We start from the raw sequence: 20,329 nt of genomic DNA, 5'->3' as shown, positions 1-20,329 counted from the left end.
ATACTGAGAGACAGCAAGACCAGGATCCATCTTAAAAGGATTTCAAGGTTCAGACCACATTCTGGGTCAGAGGTCCCTTTCGATAGCCCCTAAGACCCAGAGCCCACTGCAGACACCAAACCCTTACTGTCTCTTAGTTCCCAATACCCTACCATCAAGTTCTCCCACATGGACACACAAAGTCAGGACTAAAAGCACCAGAAAGGGTGGCTGCTTGAGCCCATAATGATCCAAATTCTTAAAGGCTCCTACTGTATTTGCACTGCTAAGCACTCTCTAAGATCGATGGCACTTACATCCGCATACAGAGTAAAGCAGTCCTCCACACCATCTTGTCCGGTAATCACGCCATGGCGGCGGTTAATCCCAGCAATCACAGTCCCCTGGAACTCATTAGGGGCCACCACCTCCACTGACATCACAGGCTCCAAGATGCACACAGCAGTGTTTGCCAAGGCTGGGGGTGAAAAGGCCAGAGTGAGTGTGTCTGCTCCATACCCACAGGGTGCACAGGGTGTTTGCCATCACCACAAGCACGTGCATGAGTCTGCTAGGAAAGAGCTCAAAGGAGAGGGAGTGGATTTACCAACACTGACTCCGTTTTACTGTGCCTTGGCCTTGATAAATGTTTGGTGAACTGACTTGAATTTTGGTACCCAAGGAAGATTCTGCAGACTACAATGTTCAGTCTGAACCCATTTCCTAACTGTAGCTGGCTTCCCCAAAGGAGAAATTAGCTAATTGGGGCTTTGTCCTGACAAAAGGAATCTTCCATTAACGGACAGCTAACCCTCCAATCACGGAATCCAGGAACACAGAGCCAGGAGGGCCCCAAAAGGTCAGTGAGTACAGCAGCACATTAGTAACCTGTGTCTAGGTATGTGAATGCCCAGACCACGCTGGGAAAGAGAACCAAGAGCCCACATGGTACAACTTACTGTGGTAGTCCCCATGGGGCTTGGTTTTAATCATGTTGTCACAAAGCTCTTCCCTTTATCTAAATGAAGTGATTCTTGCTTCAATTTAAATCCAGCTTTTCTTTTTCTGTTCTCGTCAGACATGGAACATAAGCACTCCTTCTATCCCTGGATCACTCCATTGGTCTTTCCCTTTCTAATCTAAAGAACCCAACTCTCTTCTCTTCCTATGAACTGTGTTCCCTTCCACAAGTCACTCTGGAGACTTAAGCACGCCTAAACTTAAATGCATCTGTGCTGTAATGAATGCTCATTTAATCTATCGGATACATAAATGAATCATTTGTAGTTTGGGGGAGCACGGTTAAAACCAGAGCAATACAGGCCGCTAATGTGACCTTTGGGATCATTCTGTGAGGGGCAGGGCCAAAAATGCCCTTTGTGCTAATTAACAAGGAAGGGTCTGCCTAAGTCCTAGGAACCTCTTCTCAAAATGCTTCTAAAAAACTGAAGGAATTTCAATTCTTTCATGCTCAATTTCTGTTTGAGAGGAGTGATAACAGCAATATCTACTTTCCCCCACCCAAAGTCACAAACTCCCTGAGATCTGTTCAAAGTTAAGGCCATGGATCCCTGGTTGAGCATACCTGGCCAACATAAAGAGTCTCAGCAGGCCACGTGCCGTAACCTCTTCCAGAAGCACCGTCATTTCAAACATCCTCATCACCAGTCATGAAAGTATCTCCCTCAAAGAACTAGAGTAGCTACTGTTAGCCTGACTGCAGCTGTACTCTGCAAAGTCATCAAGCCGAGTTTCTCGAAGATATTCTAGAGTTCAGAGCAGTCTGCCCAGGCAGGCCCCACTTAATCCAGACGAGTGAGTTCTATAGTATTTTTTTTTAAAGGCATAAACTGTAAAAAGCTATTGTGGACTCCAGGCTCCCTTCAACAACCCCTTAGGGGGCCAAGTTCTAAACACAGATGGAAGAACAAAGAACAGAGACAGCTCATAGCTCTGTGTGCTGCACGTGGAGAAATCACAGTCATATCACAGGGTTTCCCTGGCTCTAACAACAGCTGGGGGTTTGTTTTTGTTTTGTGTTTTTCTACACGGACACGTTTTAACCAGATGATAAAATCCCCAATGAACAATAAAGTCTAGGAGAATTTGCACCGTTCCACAATGACCTTTAACTCTCCCTAAATCCTCCTGATACCCACACTACATGACCAGATTCCAGAGTCCATCTGTGACCGCCAACTAGCGGTCAGCATGAAGGCAGACAGTGGGCCTGCCTGACATCGCCAAGGTGGGACCCTGTGGACAAGCAGGAAAACTGGCAGACCAGAGACATCTTCAAGCCAAGAGCTGCAGCAAAGAATCCCGCGGGATGGCAGCTGAGGGGCTGACCTGAATAATGGGGAAATGTAGGCGTGTGGTCAGGTCAAACTGCTCAACAGACAAGCACTCCTGCAGAGCTCAGCCCAGCTGGTCTAGACGGCGATATGTATGAACAGGGTAAAGCCAATTAATCAGCCAGGCAATCAACATTTATTAAGAGCCTGGTACCTATACTGAGCACTGGGGATACAATCCAACAAGCAAACAAACATGTACAGAGCTAACTACATATAAGATAAACAGGAAATAATGAAGAAAGGAAAGGCACTAGAATGAAGAGGAATTGGGAAAGCCTTCCTGTGTGTGTGAGAGAGACAGAGAGACAGAGAGAGACAGAGAAAGAGAGAGAGAGAGAGAGAGACAGAGAGAGACAGAGACAGAGAGACAGAGAGAGGGAGAGAGACACAGAGAGAAAGAGAGAGGAAGAGGGAGACAGAGACAGACAGAGAGACAGAGAGAGAGTGTCTTGGTGGAATAAGGCCAGCAGCACTGGATCACGGAATATGTAGAGGGGAGTGAGGTGTCCAAGACTGGAAAGGCAGAGGGGCCTATGTTATGAGGAGCTCTGAACATCCAAAGAGGCTGAAGGGTGTGATCATGATCCAGCAAAGGACTCAGAGAAGTGGCCATCTATGGTAGGAGAACCAGGGCAGCGATTTCTGGAAAACCCAGATTGAAGAGAGGCCCAAGAAGGAGAGAGTGATCAACGGTGTCAAAGGCTGCAGAGAGATCAAGGAGAACAAGGGCTGAGAAAAGGACATTAAGTCTGGCAGCTAAGCAATCAGCAGTAACTTTGCAGAGAGCCATTCTGCTGAAAGACTGATAAGAGACAGTGAGACGAGCTAGGGAAGGCACCCATGGTATGTGGCCTTTGATGGAGGATCAAAGGAAGGGGCAAGTGGGGATGAGGGAGGAAAGGGACATGAAGATGCTTCCACCACCTCATCCCTCACAGGCTTTCTTCCATTCTGAAGAAAGGATTTGTAAAGCTTAGTGCTCTACAGAGTGCTGCTCACTAGGTGGGCTCCACTGGGACCTTGGTTTCTCCTGCATAATGGCTAGAAGATGGGCATATTAAGCAAAGTACTTTTTCAGTTAAAGTGAGACAGGAAAATGATTGGAGGAAATGGTTGTAATAATCCCAATCATAAGGTGAAAGGCAGGCAGTGAAGTGAAGGCCTTCCATTTTATATTGAATTCAAGACAAAGCATTACTAAGTCTTAGAGGCAAAGTTTTGGGTTCAGATTCTGTCCTAGTAATTTAACAAAAACAAACAAACAGCCCATTAAAAACGTGAGCCAGAAAGAACTGGAAAGAGAAGGGATATTATTCAATTGAGGAATGGCTAAAAAAGTTGTGGTATATGATCATGATGGAATACTACTGTGCTATAAGAAATGATGAGCAAGATGGTTTCAGAAAAACCTGGAAAGACTTACATGAACTAATGCAAAGAGAGGTGAGCAGAACCAGGAGAACATTGTACATGATAACAGCAATATAGTGTGATGATAAACTTTGACAGACTTGGCTCTTCACAGCAATGCAATGACCAAAGACGACCCCAAAAGACTCCTGTTGGAAAATGCTATCCATCTTCAAAGAGAAAACTGATGAACTCTGAATGCAGACTGAAGCAAACTTTTTTACTTTTTCTATTTTTTGCTTTTTTGTCTGTTTTCTTTTGCAACGTGGCTAATATGGAAATGTTTTACATGATTTCACATGTATAATTTATATAATTATATATTATGCCTTCTCATATATGATTATATACATATATATATATATATATATATATATATGCCTTCTCAAAGAGGAGGAAAGGATGGGAGAAAGATGATTTGGAACTTAAAATGTTAAATTTTTTTCTTGCATGTAATTGGGAAATATTTAACAAAATAAAGAAAAATATAAAAAAAAAAAAGAAAATGTGAGCCAGATGAATTTTTGCTTGTTGTCAATGTGAAACTGCATTTGGGATGAAGAATACCCATGAAAGGATTTTTCTTACTGTTTTCCCATCTTTAGCAATGAAATGTGATCATCTCAGAAGAAGCCACGGCAGCATCAGCACTGAGACTAGAAAAACTGAAATGCTGACATTGGGCTTGGGGGCTTTTTACTTTCACCCCAGAACAGTTATCATCTCTCAATGACTAATGAGGAAGAGAGGAGGAAGGAAACAGACACTGTGAGTGAGGCAAGTTTAAAACGAGAAAAGGTGAAGAAACAGGTGTTTAAGATAAGCAGGTCAAAGCAGCACTTTGCTCGCGGGCCTCTTACTTTCTGGAACCAGTCTGCAGCACCCTTGTGTGGGACCCCTCACAGCTGCCCAATCTGCTGGGAGACTGTCCAGACATGCACACACATATATGTATGTGCGCATGTGCATGTATGGACATATGTGTATGTATATGTGCATGAATGTATAAACAGATTTAAATGATCCAGAAATGACTCATTCTCAAATGTCTACTAGTTAACACTGATGGATACCTGAGCATTTTTTCAGTATTTTAATTCAATGCAGAGTAGTGGACTGAGCTGGATGTGAAGCCAAGAAGACTCAGATTCAAATCCTTCCCCACAAATACTGTTTGTGTGATCCTGGGCAAGTCTAGGCCAGGGTGTGAAACTGAATCAAAAAAAACTCCTGGGGATCAAACAAGATTCAAATGTAATTGGGAAATGTTTAATGAAATAAATAAAAACACAATAAAAGAATGCTAACTTGTGGCCTTCTACATCATTCTTCAGCAGAGTGAGATCTCAGGGCTCTAGGCCACGCCCTAAGCCCACCAGCAGAAGAGAAGCTGCCCAATGAGGCCAGAAGAAGGCATCACTGCAAGGCCGGGTCTTACCCCCCTATTTATCCTCAATGCTTTCTTTAAAAGGATAAAGCTTTAAAAATTGGTAAATATGGCAACCCTAGATGTTTATGTAGACCCTGCCCTACAAGGAATCCAATCCATCTTTAGTTAATAACAACTGAGAGGTACACAATTTCAATTTTTAAAAAGTAATTCGTTTTCATAGCACATTGCTACAAAGTAAAAGGGCTGATGCCTGATTCTCAGCTTTGGATTTATTAAAGAAATTTATCAAAACTAAATCCATCTATGCTAAGCACTGATCAGCATATCATAGAGTCCTTGAAATCTGGTATTTACAATGAATAAAATGTACAAAGCATTCCTCTCTATTGATGTGACCATTTCCTGTCTGCTATCTGCAGAAGGCCTAAGGCCTATCTTAGCTGTACAGGCTTTCTAGAATATCTGCAATTTTAGCTTAATTTTTTTTGAAAGGGAAAGATGGCTGAGTTCAATGGTCTTAAACCCAGAGTTCAAATTCATTTTAAGCCCTTAAATTCTTTTTGTAGAGGCAAAGAACTGGTAATGATGGAAGTGCCCATCAAGTGAAGAATGGCTAAACAAATTCTAGGCTATGAATGGAATGCAATGCTATTGTGCCTTAAGAAATGACAACAGAGATGTTTTCAGAGGAGCCTGGGAAGACTTGGACAAACTGATTCGGAGTGAAATGGGAAGAGAAGGGAGAACAATTTATACAATGACAACAATATTGTAAAGGAAACAATGTTGAAAGACTTAGGAATTCTCATTAATGCAATGACACAGGCCACACATCTCCAGAGACTGCAGGCAGAGATGTTTTTTGAGACATGGAGGAATTTGTTTTGACTGACTATTCATATTTCTTACAAGGGTTTTTTTTCCCTTTTTATTTTTCTCCCAATGGTAAGGAGATGAGTGAGGAGAAAAAATACATGTTTGTTAAATGAAAATAAACTGATTTAAAAAAAAAAAAAACATGTTTAAAACACTCACAAGGAAAGCAACAATTACTTCCAAACAGAATGGCACAAAAAAACCAATCAAGTCAAACTCACCCTTGTTTCCTTTTTAACAGGCCTACCAGACTGGTAGAATAAAGCAATGACACAAACATAGTGTACCCGCTTAATCAAGGACCCTGACAAAGGCTTCTCACATCTTTCTGGAAAACCCAGGGTGATCTGAATTGTAGCAGTTCTGCAGATCTGGAATGCTGATCACCTACACCCAAAGGGTGGGGATTAACGGACTGATCTCAACCTAGAGACTGCCCTCTGCTGAAGGGATCCAGGGATCCATCAGCCCAATTATGCTCCACATAACAACCAACCACCTGGCTAAAGCTGTCTGTGGTATGCTTATCAAACATGCAGGGACATGGAACACCAATGGCAAAAGCCCTCAACAGGCTAGAAAGACGAGCTGGATCTAAGATGATGAAATTTAATAGAGGTATTGAAGGTCTTCAATGGGGTTCCAGATGAAGGACAGAGGAGTCAGAGATACACAGTGCACATGAAATGGATGTGCAGGCGTTTTCATGGACACCAACACTCCTGTGAGCATTAACATGACCAGAAGCGGTGGATTCAGAACAAAGGGGTATTGTCAGGCTTACTGTGCATCCTCTGCCCGGGTTAGTCTACAACAGGAGGCCAGGGGGAGGGGGGGGTTTAGGAGAATACAGTGATAGCCTAGAATGCATCCAGAAGAATCACCAGGAACATGAAAGAAGTGGAGACAGATGGCCTGGGGATAGAAGAATGCCTGGAGAAACAGGGCAGCTGTCGTTAAGAATCTCATGTCACCATACGGACGTGGGATGAGCCTTCTTGGATTTGCCACCAAGGGCAGGACCAAGACCGGTAGGTGGCAGAGGCAAATTTCAGTCTTACATAAGGAAAAAAGTGCACCTGATTGGAAGGATAAGGCCAGACGGCCACTTAAGGAGGTTGTGCAAAAGGGACAGAAACCTGAGCTCAAACTTCTGATAGGACCGGCTCTATGAATGGGTGTCTTGGCCGATCGACAGTTTTGCTTACCTGAAAGTTAATCCTGAAATCCTTTTTGTTTCATTAATAAAAAATGCTTTCTGCGATAACCTCTCTCTCCTGTCCTAAGTATAAGGAACAGACTTTCATTGTACTGGGTGACTCGAAAAACCACAGGGTCATCCTTAGGAGCACAGAGCCATGGTCTGAGTGAGGTGGGCAGTCCATTCACCAGTGCAGTGTGCCGCTTGTCCACCCTTGTCCATCCTGGAATTCTTACCATAGGACTAGAGAGTTAGAGCTGGAAAGGACTTTGGAGATTATGTGGTGCAACCAATTTGTTTTACACCTGAGGAAACTGATGACCAAAGAAAGCACTGACGTCACTTGCTCAGGATCACGTGGCTGGTGTTACAAGGCGGGATCCGAACCCAGTCCACCCCTCTCTCCACTATGCCTTCTTGTCCATGTCCTTCCACAGGTCCTCCACAGACGATCTCCCCAAACAGAAGAAGTCTAGAAGCCCTGAATGTGTTCTACAAGTTCCACCTGCAAGCTAACCCATTCTTTTCCTCTCAGTAAGGCCAGGAGATTGGGACAAACTGTCATAGCCCTAGTACAAAGCCTCATGGTGGCTGGCTTAGATAAACTTCTGATATCAGGTGGCTCTGCCATTTCTTTCTTTCATAAAAGTCCACTACAGAAAAATAATCTGAGCAAGTGGGGATTTTAATGTAAATGAGTCTATGCATGAGAGATTTCTGACTTCTGAAGGGCTACAAAGCTGTCTCTCCTATAAGGAGGCTCATTATTGCTTCTTTTCCAAATAAAATGTGGCAATTTTCTACATCCCCAAAGTCCCCAGTACTGCATATGTAAAGAAGTCCATTTTGTGAGTAATCATATATTCTCTGCCCTTTGCATAAATCACTTAAAAATTAGAACAGGACCACAGGTGATGTATATCAAAGATGCTTTTTTGCAGTTCTGACTCTTCCTGCCTTGTATACAAAAGGCACAGGTGACAGACTTCAAAGATTTAGCAAAGCTTTTTTTTTTTAAAGGCAAGAAACAGCTCAGAGAAGTGGGGCTTTGTTGTCTTCCCTGAGAACTCAACCCTCCCTCTCCATCCCTAATGGCCTACAAAGAGCAGATGATTTAGGAGACTGAGCCTACCTTGCTTGAGTGCGCCTTCCCCAGCTCGGATGAAAGAGATTTCATTAGAATCCACCATGTGGTGAGCCCCATCTTGTACAATAAATCGCACCCCAGAGATCCGGTGACCCGAGAGGGGGCCTTTCTCACAAGCTTCCAAGAACCCCTGGAAAAAAATTAGGGAAGAGAGAGAGTGTGTGAGCGTGTGTGTGTGTGTGTGTGTGTGTGTGTGTGTGTGTGTGTGTGTGAGCATGTGTGTGCGTGTGTGTATGTGTATACACAGCCTCCAAAGTGAATGATTTTCCACAACCTTGCCAAGAACCCCAGACACTTCAGGGTTTGGAAGCTGACTGATTGCTTCTTGAACACCATTACTTGGGCATAAGACTGTAAGTAAATAATGGATGAGATACTCTTTTACACCTCTACTGCACAGGTATTAAAGCAATATGAAAAAAAGACCGCTATCTCTGGCGCCTTCCCTTCACAGTAATTACTTCATTTTCACAGCCCGTCATAAAGAGAACACTATTATGATTTCCCAATGAGGAAAACAAGGAAAAGAGAAATGAAGCCACTTCACATCCCTCTACAAAACCTCCCATCAAAACGGAATTTGCAGTATAGAGCCCGATCTCTCAAGTGATAGGCCTCGAGTAATAGATCATGCCTCTAAATGGTCCACAACATCAATGAGGACTGCAGGGAGGAGATGATGACCCGTCATTTCCACGGAGCCGCAACATAAGAGTATATTTCTATTAAGCTTTATAAATGTCAGTTCCACATAACCAAAAACAATCTCTGCCTACTTGAGGCAGGCTACTGAACAGGGGACACTTCAAGAGTACAAAGGACACCAATGATTAAAACAGAAGTACAAGGAAAAACTCAAAATCCACAAGTATTAGCCACCATTACCTAAACAAAGCCTGTCAATAAGGAAGCTCTCATTTAAAGAGGGGGGAAATTTGGAATTAAACAAGAAACAAAAATCCACTGCAACTTTAAATTCTACCCTAAAACCGGCAAATTTAGAAAAAAACAAAACAGCAAAAGCCCATGAAACTAAATATACATAATAACCTTTCAAGATTCCAATTTTTAAAACTGATTTTACTATGACTTAGCAAGCAACTAAACAGAGAGCTAAGGTTCACTATCATTAAGAAAGCATGAGCTCTTACTAACCTCAAAAAGACATCAATTTATTGGCCACATTTAGAGAATTAAATTAAAGCACAATTTAAAGAACAATTAAAGAACAGAAATTCCTTAAGTCAAATAAGAAGTCTAAAGGTCAGCTATAAGAACACACTTATAATTAAGGCAATGAAATCAGAGAGTAATGAGACAAGACGCTAAGTCAAAAGTTAGTCCGTGCACTGTTTTAACAAACCAAAGTTAATTTTCTCACCTTTTCGATGGCAGGAATAAACTGCTTTGGAATATTTGTCCCAAATGTCTTATCTACAAATTCCAGCTTGGTGTAGTTCTCAGGCTCCAGAGGCTCTAAGACGCCTATCACTTTTCCATACTGGCCAGCACCACCCGATTGTTTCTTATGAGTAAAGTCAAACCTGTACAAGAAGTAAAGAGACACACCAAAATGCCAGCATTACTTTCAATGGACCCAGGATCTCATTTATGTATCTACTCCCTCCCCCAGTGAAAACTACCGTCCCTTCTTCCTCTGCTCCTCAGGGGTGATTCCTGGCAATGCTCTCCCATGGATCCCCCATAGGAAATCTGCCCTATGCCCAAAGCTTTCCTCTGGCACCTTTCTGTGTCTCCGGGGAACCAATGTATCACTCCAGGTCCCCTGCCCCCACCCGCCCCTTCTTAGTTGTTCCTCCACAACATTTTATTGTCATTAAATTTGAGGAAATTTCCACCATATCTCTCTTTCCTTCAGCAAAAAGACTAAAATTCTAGGAGAATCCAGCCAAGGTGGGTCAAGAATGAAGCTGTAGGGTTGGCTAGGTGGCACAATGAATAGAGAGCACCCACCCTGGAGTCAGGAGGACCTGAGTTCAAATCCCACCTCAGCCACTTACCACTTACTAGCCCTGTGACCTTGGGCAAGTCAATTAACCCCAATTGCCCTGCCTTCCCCCCTCCAAAAAGAAAAAATAAAGAATGAAGTTGTAAAGACATGAAGAAAAACAATTTTGACGAAGAGTTCAAACAGGGGTAAGCTTAAGCCAGATGTGCTGTGGCCCGTTTGCCAACCAACTTAGACTGCATAGGCAGAGCCAGGTGGTCACAGGAGAACTCTAAGGGTGTGGCCTGGTCCAATAAAAATGAGGGGGGGGGGGGGAGGCTGCTAAAGCTCAGAAGGAGCTGAAGCTAGCCTGGAAAGCTGAGAACAATCAAAAGGAGATGACTATCTTTGAAAGGCCTACTGAGGGCAAGAGGAAAACCCAGGAATAGCAAAGCCCGCTGCCTGGAGTAGATGGGATGATGTCAACACCAACAGAGAGGGAAGAAGATGATGCCCAAGCATCTGTCCCATGTTCCCACGAGGGCCAAGCACCGCCATCCTCAGGGTCAGCTTCCCCTCCTCTCTCTCACTTCGCCGGCTCCTACGCCAAACTTGTCCTTCCTGCCTTCCCAACACTTCTCACATTCGGCCCCTTTGCCCTCACACAGCCCCTCATCACCTCTCACCTGGACCTCTGTAAACACCTGCTTGCCTCAAAACTCTCCCCACTCCAGTCCACCCTCCCTTTAGTCACTAAGGCCCATGTTCCACCATATTACTGCCCCAAATACCAAGCTTGCTATTTGGCACAGGCATAGGAAAAGGCCTTTCTTAGCTTCCTATTTTTCTTATACTCTCCATTCCTTCATGTCCTCTGTGATTCAGCTATACTTGTAATGCTTCACACACAACACTATTCCTGACTCCCTGGGCCTTTTCACTGACTGTCCACCCTATCTGGAGGGCACCTAGTGGCACACTGGAAAGAACTCTAGGGCTGGAGTCAGGAAGACTTATCTTCCTTAGTTCAAATCCAACTTCAGACACTTTCTAGCTGTATGACTTTGGACAAGTCACTGAACCCTGTTTGCCTCAGTTTCCTCATCTGTAAAATGAGCTGGAGAAGAAAAATGACAAACCACTCCAGTGTCTTTGCCAAGAAAACCCCAGATGGGATCACAGAATCACACACAACTGAAAAACAACTAAATGACAACATTTAGAATGCTCTCCTTTTGGCCTTCCCTGACCCCCTTCAAGACTCAACTCAAAGCAATCCTCTGCAGGAGGCTTTCAGTTCTAACTCCCTTTTCTTGGAACCCCAACATTCAGCACAGAGCCAGGCACATAATTAAGTACTTAGTAAATGCCTCTTACCCCTTACTACTTTTGATGAATTCAAATCACCTGGCCCAGATGAAGTCTAGCCCTGAATACTCCAAGAATGAACTGAGGGATGACCAGCCACTGTCAGCGATATCGTGCTGCCGGGCCTGACTGCCTTTTCAGACCCAGCACAACTGGATCTGGAGATGCCCTTTACCTGGATTTTGCCCAAGCTCCACTTCCTGGGTAAAGCACCTCATTTTATTCTTGGTGGAGAGATGCCTGTGAAGGAGCCTGGGGATCCACTCTCAGCCCTGTGCTACGTCAGTTTTATCAGTGAATTGGATAACTGCACAGAGAGCAGGTCGATCAACTCTGCAAAGGATACCAAGCTAGGAGGAACAGCAAAAACGGGAAAAGATCCAAAGGATCCAAGAGGCTCTTCAGAGGTCATAGCATTGTGCTCAATCTAACAAGATGAAATGCATGAGGGTTAAAATGTACATGAGCACAAAGACCGATTTCACAAGTATAAATTCAGCAGGAAGCTTGGATAGACAATTTCTGTTCTGAAAAAGATCTAGGGATTTTTAGGGGATGGCAAGAACACGAGTGATATGATAGCCAAGAGGTCTGAGACCTGGGAGCCGCAGAAGAGGGGCATGGTGAGAGTCCCATTGGATAATCTGCTCTCGTCAACTGTGTTCCATTCTGGGTGCCATGATCTAGGGACACTGGGGAGCAGATTGTCCAAAGCAGGGCAGCCAGCAAGGCAGAGGGCCTCGAATCTCTATCATATTGGGAGGACACTCTGCAGGGATGTGGTAGCTGTCTTCAGGCATCCCGAGGGGGAGGAGGCAGCAGAAGGCTCTCATCTGGCCCTAGAGGACAGAACCAAGAGCGCAGGAACAAGTAGGCCCAATGTGAGGGGAACCTTCCTAACCAAAACTGCTGTCCAAGAGTGAACTGGGCTGCCCTGGGAAATGAAGAGGAGGCAGGACAGCTCATCAGGCATGCCCAGAGATGTCAGAGGGAGAATTCTTTCCAGTGGCTCAGGCTGGACTCCATGGCCACATCAGTGCTTTCTAACCCTCAAATTCTGTGATTCCCAAAAGCCCTGACTTTCTTCAAGGTTTAGTTCTCTGGAAGCCTCCCCTGGCCCCCCTCAGGAGCCAGCTGTATCTATTTGTCCCCTCCCCTAGCTCACCCATAAGGTCCTCAGGGTGAGGCCAGTCTGCTGCTGAGGAGCTTAGGAAATGATTTTTAATTGATGGATGAATTTCACTTCTGACTTGCTGAGTCTGAGATACCTAGGAATATCCAGGTAGGGAAGCCCAGTCTGTAGCTAGTGACCTGGATTTGATGTTTGAGAGATTAGGTTAGGGGGCATAATTGGAAGTTTTCTGTATGGAGATTACAAGTAAATCACATAAACTGAAAACCCCAACAGGTGGGGAAACCACAAACCACTGACTGTGAGATACTCCTTGTTTGGGGGTCCCAGCTTACTTGGGATGGGCGGCCAGAGGCAAAGGGGCAGGGAACCAGAGACTTCCCCAGGGCCTCCTAACAGGTTTCATGGCAGGGGAGGCAAAGGGCAGTGTCCCGCCCTGCCCAGCCCCACCCAGCCCCACCGAGAGCTGAGCCCTAGCCTCTGGGGATGAACCTCGTTAAGGCTAAAAAGAAAAAATCCCAGGGGAAGAAGAGTGGAGGGAGGTCCGCCCAGGGCACCAGAGGAAGGGAAGGGGGGAGGAGCCCAGAGGTCTGGCCAGCCAGGCACAGCCCACGGCCCGCTCAGCTTCCTGCCTCCCCGGAGGAGGAAGGGGCAGGGAAGGAGGAGGGAGGGAAGGAGGAAGGGGGAGGGAGGAGGGAAGGTGAGCCCGCCCGCCCTCCCGTCAGCGGAGGAGCCCCCGCCCCGCCGCCCAGCCCGCCAGTGCCTGCGTCCTTCTCCGTGCCTCCACATCCTCTGGCCATCTGTCCGTCTGTGCGCCCCGGAGCCCCAGCCCCAGCCGCGCCCCGCCAGCCGCTGCCCCTGGCCAGGGATGGAGATCCCCCCGACCCACTTCCCCGCAGCGCGGGCGGCCTCGGTGGTGGAGAGCTGCATCAACTACCAGCAGGGCACCCCGCACAAGGTGTTCCTGGTTCAGACGGTCACGCAGGCCAGCCTGGAGGTGAGTGTCCGCCCGGCCCCAGCGGGGGGCAGCGCCCAGCCCGGGAATCCCTTAGTCAGCCGCGCCTCCTCGGCACAGAGCCCGGTTCTTAAAGCTCAGACCCCCGAGTTAATTCATTGGAGCAGTTATGCCGGCCAGAAAACCAGCAGCAGGTGGAGGGTGGGCCAGCCGCACGGCCAGGTGAGCCCGAGCGGGAGCCAGCCCCCCATTCTCCAAAGAACATTAAGAGCAGGGATCCAGAGCTGGGGGGCGGGAGACTGGCACGCTGGGAAATGAGAACTGCCCGTTGCCACAGCCCCCTGCCCACGGGCGGCAGGAGCCAGCAGAAGCGCCCCGGTCACAAAAATGCTCCCGCACCTGCTCGGGCTCGGGTTACACATCGGTGCGGGCTTCGGGCTCAAACGTGCCTTACGCGATCCATCTGCCCGCACTCCCTGGCATCGCCCCCGCCCAGCCCAGGCTCCCCGCTTAGCCTCCAGTTGGGGCAGCCGCTCAGACCCGGCATTCCTCGGGCTGCCTCTCCCCGGGCACTCCCTGACGTTCTCCTGAAGGGCCAGGCTTGCCCAGCATCCCGGCTGTCACACACGTTAACACATCTTTACTGGCCCCCACGGTCCCAGGTCCCCTGACAAATGAGACCCTCCTCTCCTCCTCCCTTCTCTCTGCATTGTTAATTCAGGACATTCCAGGAAGTGGACATAAGTACCACCTGAAGTTCTCTGTGGAAGAAATCATCCACAAAGTAAGTAACACTTCATTTTTAATGTAATTTGTTTAGAACACCTAAAATAATCTTTGAACAGAACAGAAGGTTGCTGTGTTTGGTCACTATTTTAAAAGACAAGATGAAATCCTTGACTCCTAAATAAATACTGAAATATTAACCACACTGGAGAAGCTCTGCGGTCTGTATACTCAAAGACTAATGGGAAAATGGGCATTTTGGGTGCGTTATACATAAAATAAATCACTGATTTCACTTTAGCTTCCATTTTTAAACAAGGTATGATCATGGTTGGTCTGATCTTGTGAATAATATAACTACCCAGAGTTTCACTGGAAATTCCTTGAAGGAATTTGTTTTTTCAATCATGATTCTTTTTTTTCAAATTGTTTACCTCATTCCTGTTCTGATTTACAGGGGCTGGAGGGGGGGAGGAAATGTCTACTTCTAGATATCTACGAGTAATAAAATAGTCAAATGATACTACTGGGCAAATATCTTTCAGGAGTATGATAGCAGAGATAGTAAGACATTAAAAAGGCATAGTAAAACATCTTAATATTAATGCAGCAAGAAAAGAGAAGTGTGGGCCATTGCCCTGATAAAGACTGATGGGAGGCTGTCTCAGAATTTCAGTTTTGCCACTGGCACAAGATGTTACATGGGATCCAGAGAGATACAGGGTCAGATAACAATTATAACAAAAGGCATCCATGTTGCTAGACAACCAACCACCTTTAAGACAGTATTATCTTTTGCTGCCATCTCCTAAGGGATGAGAGATGAGGTACTTTGAGAAGCCAAACCTAAATGTTTGATTTTCCTTCTTATGGTACCATTAGGACATTACTTTGCTCCTGAAAGGGAGAGGACTCAGGTGATTTCACTTTCAAATCTGCAAATGGTTATTATTCATATTTAAAAATATTTGGTGTTACAGTGCAAGATGAATGATGAGGATTCCACAGGATGTTTGTGTGTCTATAAATATAAATGCATGCAGATGTAAGTGTATGTATGTCTACAACCATAGACACATATATCACGGCATTTAAATGGTTCTTCTGGAAGAGGACACTGGGGGGGCCAAACCCTGATTAATGAACACCCAGATTAAGCACCAAACGAGGCCCAAAGCAATAAAAAGCCAACAGAGTACGCTTTGAATTCTAAACCAGAGCACGAGGATAAGATGTATACTGTATCCTACAGATTTGAACTTTGTGCAAATATATTTTAAACAGCAAATTACTGTGAACTGCCGAGCACAAGTATTCTACCCAGCAGCTGGACAAAACATGGCACCAGAAGTAGACTTCACATTTGAAGGGGAGATCGGGAAGAACCCAGATGAGGAAGACAATAAATTTTATGAGAGACTCAAATCCATGAAGGAACCACTGGAAGCAAAGAATATTCCAGGTACATATAAAAATGGTACAGACCTTATTTTCTAATTTTAAAGGTAAAATGGAGTCATCCTTGGCCCAGTTTTAAAATACCAGCAGCTACTAACATTGCACAAAAAGCCCTGTGGGACAGGACAAGTGAGCACCATCTCCACTGGACAGCTGAGGACCCCAAGGCACAGCAGCAGAGCCAGGGTCCCACAGCCAGAAAGGGAGAAGGCTAGAGATCGAGCCTGGGTCCCCTGATTCCAAGCTGACTTCTTGGGGCAGCATCCCCTGGCTCCCTCTCAGCAGGTTCAGCTTTGGCACAAACAGTAACTGAGTCAAACAACAAGGGGGTGCTTAAGAGTGGGCAGGCAGTGGCTTTTCATGGTTTTTCTGTATGTAACTTGAGACTCTCAACTTTCTACAGCTGTTTCCAAGAACCCAGAAAGCCTGACTTCTGATTTGGAAGTGTGTGCCACTTGCTAACTATGTAGATAAAATGATGGCTGCGTTTACCATATGAATATTTCCCCCCAACAGACAGTTTTGGGAACGTCTCTCCAGAAATGAAACCAGTCCGACACCTCGCCTGGGTTGCCTGTGGTTACATAATATGGCAGAATTCCACTGAAAACACATGGTATAAAATGGCAAAAATACAAACTGTCAAGCAAGTGGTGAGTAGCAACTTTTGGACCATAAGCCATTGGGGATAATACTAATGATCCACTGTGACCATACAATCAGCAAAACAGAAAACATAGATGTCCCCAAATCGCTGCTTAAACATCTGCTCTGAGGGGCAGCAAGCAGCTAAAGAATAACACAGAGATCATTAATATCTGGCTCTGGAATATGGGGACGAGACTATCTGCAGCACACTTTGGTTCCTAATAATGGATAGTTGTTTCAGCCTGATATGAAACTGAGCTTGCATTTCCTGAAGAGACAGCATGGCAGTGGTAAGGGGGGCAGTATATTTTCCTTGGGTGAAATATTTGCTGCAGTAGTCATGCAGAGGCAAAGTGGTACTCTGAAATTATATGCTCCATCTATGAAAATGTCCACTCCCATGTATCCAAAAGACAGAGGCTCAAACTACATAAAAGATGTCTCACCTAGAACTTCTAACTAGACGCAGAGAGATAATAATGCAATCCTTAAATTTAAAAGTATACATATATGCATATACACATACATGCAACACACACGCACACGCATACACACACATGCTGCCAATATGTATCAGCAGGAGTTCACCACATCCATGAAAGTCCAGGTCTGGACAAAAATACAAGATACATACTGACCCATGGGTGTCTGCTTCTTTATCTCCTATGAGCTCTTAATTGCATCTCCATACCCCTATCAATCACAAATTCAATCAACTAGTGGGTATTCCTGAGACTTTACTAGAACATACTGCCTGGCACAGGTCTTCTCTTAAGTCATTTATTTCTTGCTATTTCAGTTCCAGATGTTCTAGTCACAAATACTTTGTGATTTCAGTCCTTTCAGGCTTATCAGTAATTCCATATTCTATACAACTTAGTTTTACTTGATTAAAAACACCCAACAAACACTAAAACTACTCTCCCAAAGTGTGTGCTCCTAACTCCTCATGTTTAGCACCTGTTTTTCTCAACTTAATATTTCAAAAGAACTGTACCTGCCCTAAGTCACTGGCTCCTACTGAGACTCTTTCAAGCTTCCAAGGTCTGTAAATCCAACATGACTCCTGTTATTACCACATTGTGGAGGGGTTTCTTTGCTTTTTAGCTTCACAAGTCAAAAAGGGAGACCATTACCTATATAAGAAGTTGAATCTGAAGGAAAAAAGGGTGAAAAGCCCCTGCCTAAAAATAACCACCTTTTTCCCACCCTTTCATTAAAGTTTCATTTTTCATATAAGTAAAAATTCAGATGCAGAAATACTGTGCAGTCACACAATCACTGCTACAATAGGAATAAAACCCTTTAGCTAACGTGTTGCACATGGTTGACTTGTTTTGCAACAAAAGACCAAATACAATGGCCTTTGAAGTACTCCTCCCCATTGGCTCATACAAATTTTAAATTACCCTTGAATCCAGATTATAAGAATTGTTCTGTCAAAACTCAAATCTATGTCGCATTATCAATATTCTGCTGATGACCTAACATTCAGGGCTTTAATTTCCTTTGTTCGTATTCCATATTATTTCATAATAATCCATGGAGAAGTTAGAAACAAATATTATTTCCTTTTAAAAAAAAAAAAGCAGGAGAATTGAGGCACAGAGAAGTTATGAACTTGCTAAAATTAACGAGGGAATGAGAACCATGAATGACCACTTGATTTTCTAGCAGATCCCTGCTTTTTAGATGGTTTTATAGAATGTCACAGCCACAAGGAACTTTTAGGGGTTTTACCAAAGAGGGGCTGGGACAAGACTAGGGCAGAGTCACGCCAATGACCTTAACAGAAAGGCTCCAGTTCTTCAAGAGACAAGAAAATGTCTCACTCCTATGGCAGGCAGACTACTGGCTGCATTCACTGACCAGTCAAAGGAAACAGCTTCTGCAGGGCCAACCAAGAGCAAAGCTGCCAACCCATCTAAGACACTCACTGCCTCTCTGCACAGAAAAGATCATGAAGCACACCTGCATGTTAAGGGCCAAGAAGGTCTTCTGAAGTGTCCAAGCCAACTCATTTAAAGAGGCACACTCCTTGTGTGTCGATGCACTGACATCTGCGATCACATCCCCTAAAGAGTGCAGGAATACTCTACTATAGACATTGGTGGTCTTAAAGAGCCAGATGTTCTACACACAGGATAAACCAGTGCCTAATTAGCCTTCCTTAATTAGAAAACTCGGTAAACTATACATTGTGTTTTCCACAACTCCTAGATTTTCCAGAGTAAGCTTTCCATAGAAACATGTGTTTGCTTTACTGCAAATAACTCATTTCAATAACTGATTGTCCCTTGAGCTCTGCTTTCATGAATAATGATGGATGCTCTCAGGGTTCTTAAATAATAAACTAGTCTTTTAACAATTCTCCTGCAGCTGTCACAGTAATGAGCAGACTAACAACACAAAGGGCACACACAGTGTCTATGGTGGCAAACAGAAAGCAATCATGTGAAGAGAGCTGGAATCAGAGAGTGAACTCGGGGCTAGAAGGGGCCTTGGGGGTCACTGAGTGCAGCCCCCTCATTTTACAGAAGAGGTAACTAACTGAGCCCCACAGAGGCACTTTGGCTCGGCCCGCGCCCCGTCCAGGCCTTGTGAACAAGCCCTGTGCTTGTGGGGCTTTTCTATTACTCCAGACTGTCTACTGAATTCAGCTCAATTTTGAGCCATCTTGTGACCTGCAATTTATGCATCTCAAAATGAAAGCTGATTTCTTTTTCATTAAAAAGTGACCTTTTTTGCTAAGAAAAGTGTGTTTTAAATGTGGGCTGTCTTTAATTTTTATTCCAGAAAAGAAATGATGATTTTATTGAATTAGACTATACCATCCTACTTCATGATGCTGCATCTCAGGTAAAGTAATACCACCATACCTCCACCTCAGCAACTGAGTTTTTAGGGAAAATAACTTGTTTGGGTTTTTTTTTTTTTTTGCTTTTTGGAGAGGGGAATGTAGGGCAATTGGGGTTAAGTGACTTGCCCAAGGTCCCACGGCTAGTTTTGGGCTAAGTGTCTGAGGCCGGATTTGAACTCAGGTCCTCCTGACTCCGGGGCCGGTGCTCTATTCACTGCATCACCTAGCCGCCCTGAAAATGATAACTTGTTGATGGATCTTTCATCTCCCATATGATTTGAATAGCTGGCCAAGAAGGGAACTCTCAGCTGCTAATGCCTTTCCCTCAGAGATGACTTGTATGTTATCTAGTATGTGCCTACCTCTGTACATGCCTTGTCCCCCCATCCCTGAAGGCAGGAAAGGCTTCCTCTTTTTCTTTGAGCTCTGACCACTTCAGAGATCTGGCACATAAAATCCTAGTTGATTAATTGACTGACCATCAATCAGCACAACTCAAAGGATACCTTGCATTTCTTTTTAATAAAATGCCAAATATGTTTCCTTAAATATCTTAAGAATTTCATCGTTACATTTAATTTTTCCTCCCTAGGAAATGATTCCTTGGCAAATGCAAGTCCTCTGGCATCCCCAGTATGGAGTTAAAGTCAAACACAACAGCCGCCAACCCAAGCAGGCCCCAGTGGAATAAACAGCAGCCTGCAGTCACCAATGTCCTTACCTGTGCTATTCATCCAGTCACCTGTAGCTTGGGAACCAGACTCTTCCCAACACAGTGATGTATTCGTGTGTAGACTGCAGTGTGCTATTGTGTAGACTCCATAATAAACCACTCCCATCCATGCCTAACTCTATCAATGGTGCAGTGTAC

General features: G+C 44.7%; 2 protein-coding genes across 2 annotated transcripts in view; one reads left to right on the top strand and one right to left on the bottom strand.

Moving 5' to 3' along the window:
* Positions 1 to 20,329, bottom strand: part of GFM1 (G elongation factor mitochondrial 1) — a 44,878-nt gene that overhangs the window by 1,351 nt on the left and 23,198 nt on the right. The window contains exons 14-16 of the mRNA XM_069083468.1: positions 9,745 to 9,907; positions 8,349 to 8,493; positions 297 to 457 (exon numbers count right to left, since the gene is read on the bottom strand). Of these exons, the coding sequence (XP_068939569.1) occupies positions 297 to 457; positions 8,349 to 8,493; positions 9,745 to 9,907 (469 nt within the window). The remainder of the gene's footprint in view (positions 1 to 296; positions 458 to 8,348; positions 8,494 to 9,744; positions 9,908 to 20,329) is intronic.
* Positions 13,543 to 20,312, top strand: LXN (latexin). The gene is made up of 6 exons (XM_069083469.1): positions 13,543 to 13,808; positions 14,488 to 14,550; positions 15,777 to 15,954; positions 16,467 to 16,603; positions 19,395 to 19,457; positions 20,051 to 20,312. Exons 1-6 carry the CDS (start codon positions 13,680 to 13,682, stop codon positions 20,147 to 20,149), a joined length of 669 nt encoding a protein of 222 aa, XP_068939570.1. The 5' UTR covers positions 13,543 to 13,679; the 3' UTR covers positions 20,150 to 20,312.

Source organism: Petaurus breviceps, unplaced genomic scaffold (assembly GCF_028583685.1).
Source record: "Petaurus breviceps papuanus isolate PSGF00001 unplaced genomic scaffold, PetGlider_PUasm1.0 173, whole genome shotgun sequence".
Taxonomy (NCBI): Eukaryota; Metazoa; Chordata; class Mammalia; order Diprotodontia; family Petauridae; genus Petaurus; species Petaurus breviceps.
This window is presented reverse-complemented; position numbering and strand designations above follow the sequence as displayed.

Coding starts and splice junctions, on each gene's coding strand:
- LXN (XM_069083469.1), top strand. CDS start 13,680: ATGGAGATCCCCCCGACCCACTTCCCCGCAGCGCGGGCGGCCTCGGTG. Junction 14,551..15,776: donor TGGAAGAAATCATCCACAAA/GTAAGTAACACT, acceptor TATTTTAAACAG/CAAATTACTGTGAACTGCCG. Junction 15,955..16,466: donor GGAAGCAAAGAATATTCCAG/GTACATATAAAA, acceptor TCCCCCCAACAG/ACAGTTTTGGGAACGTCTCT.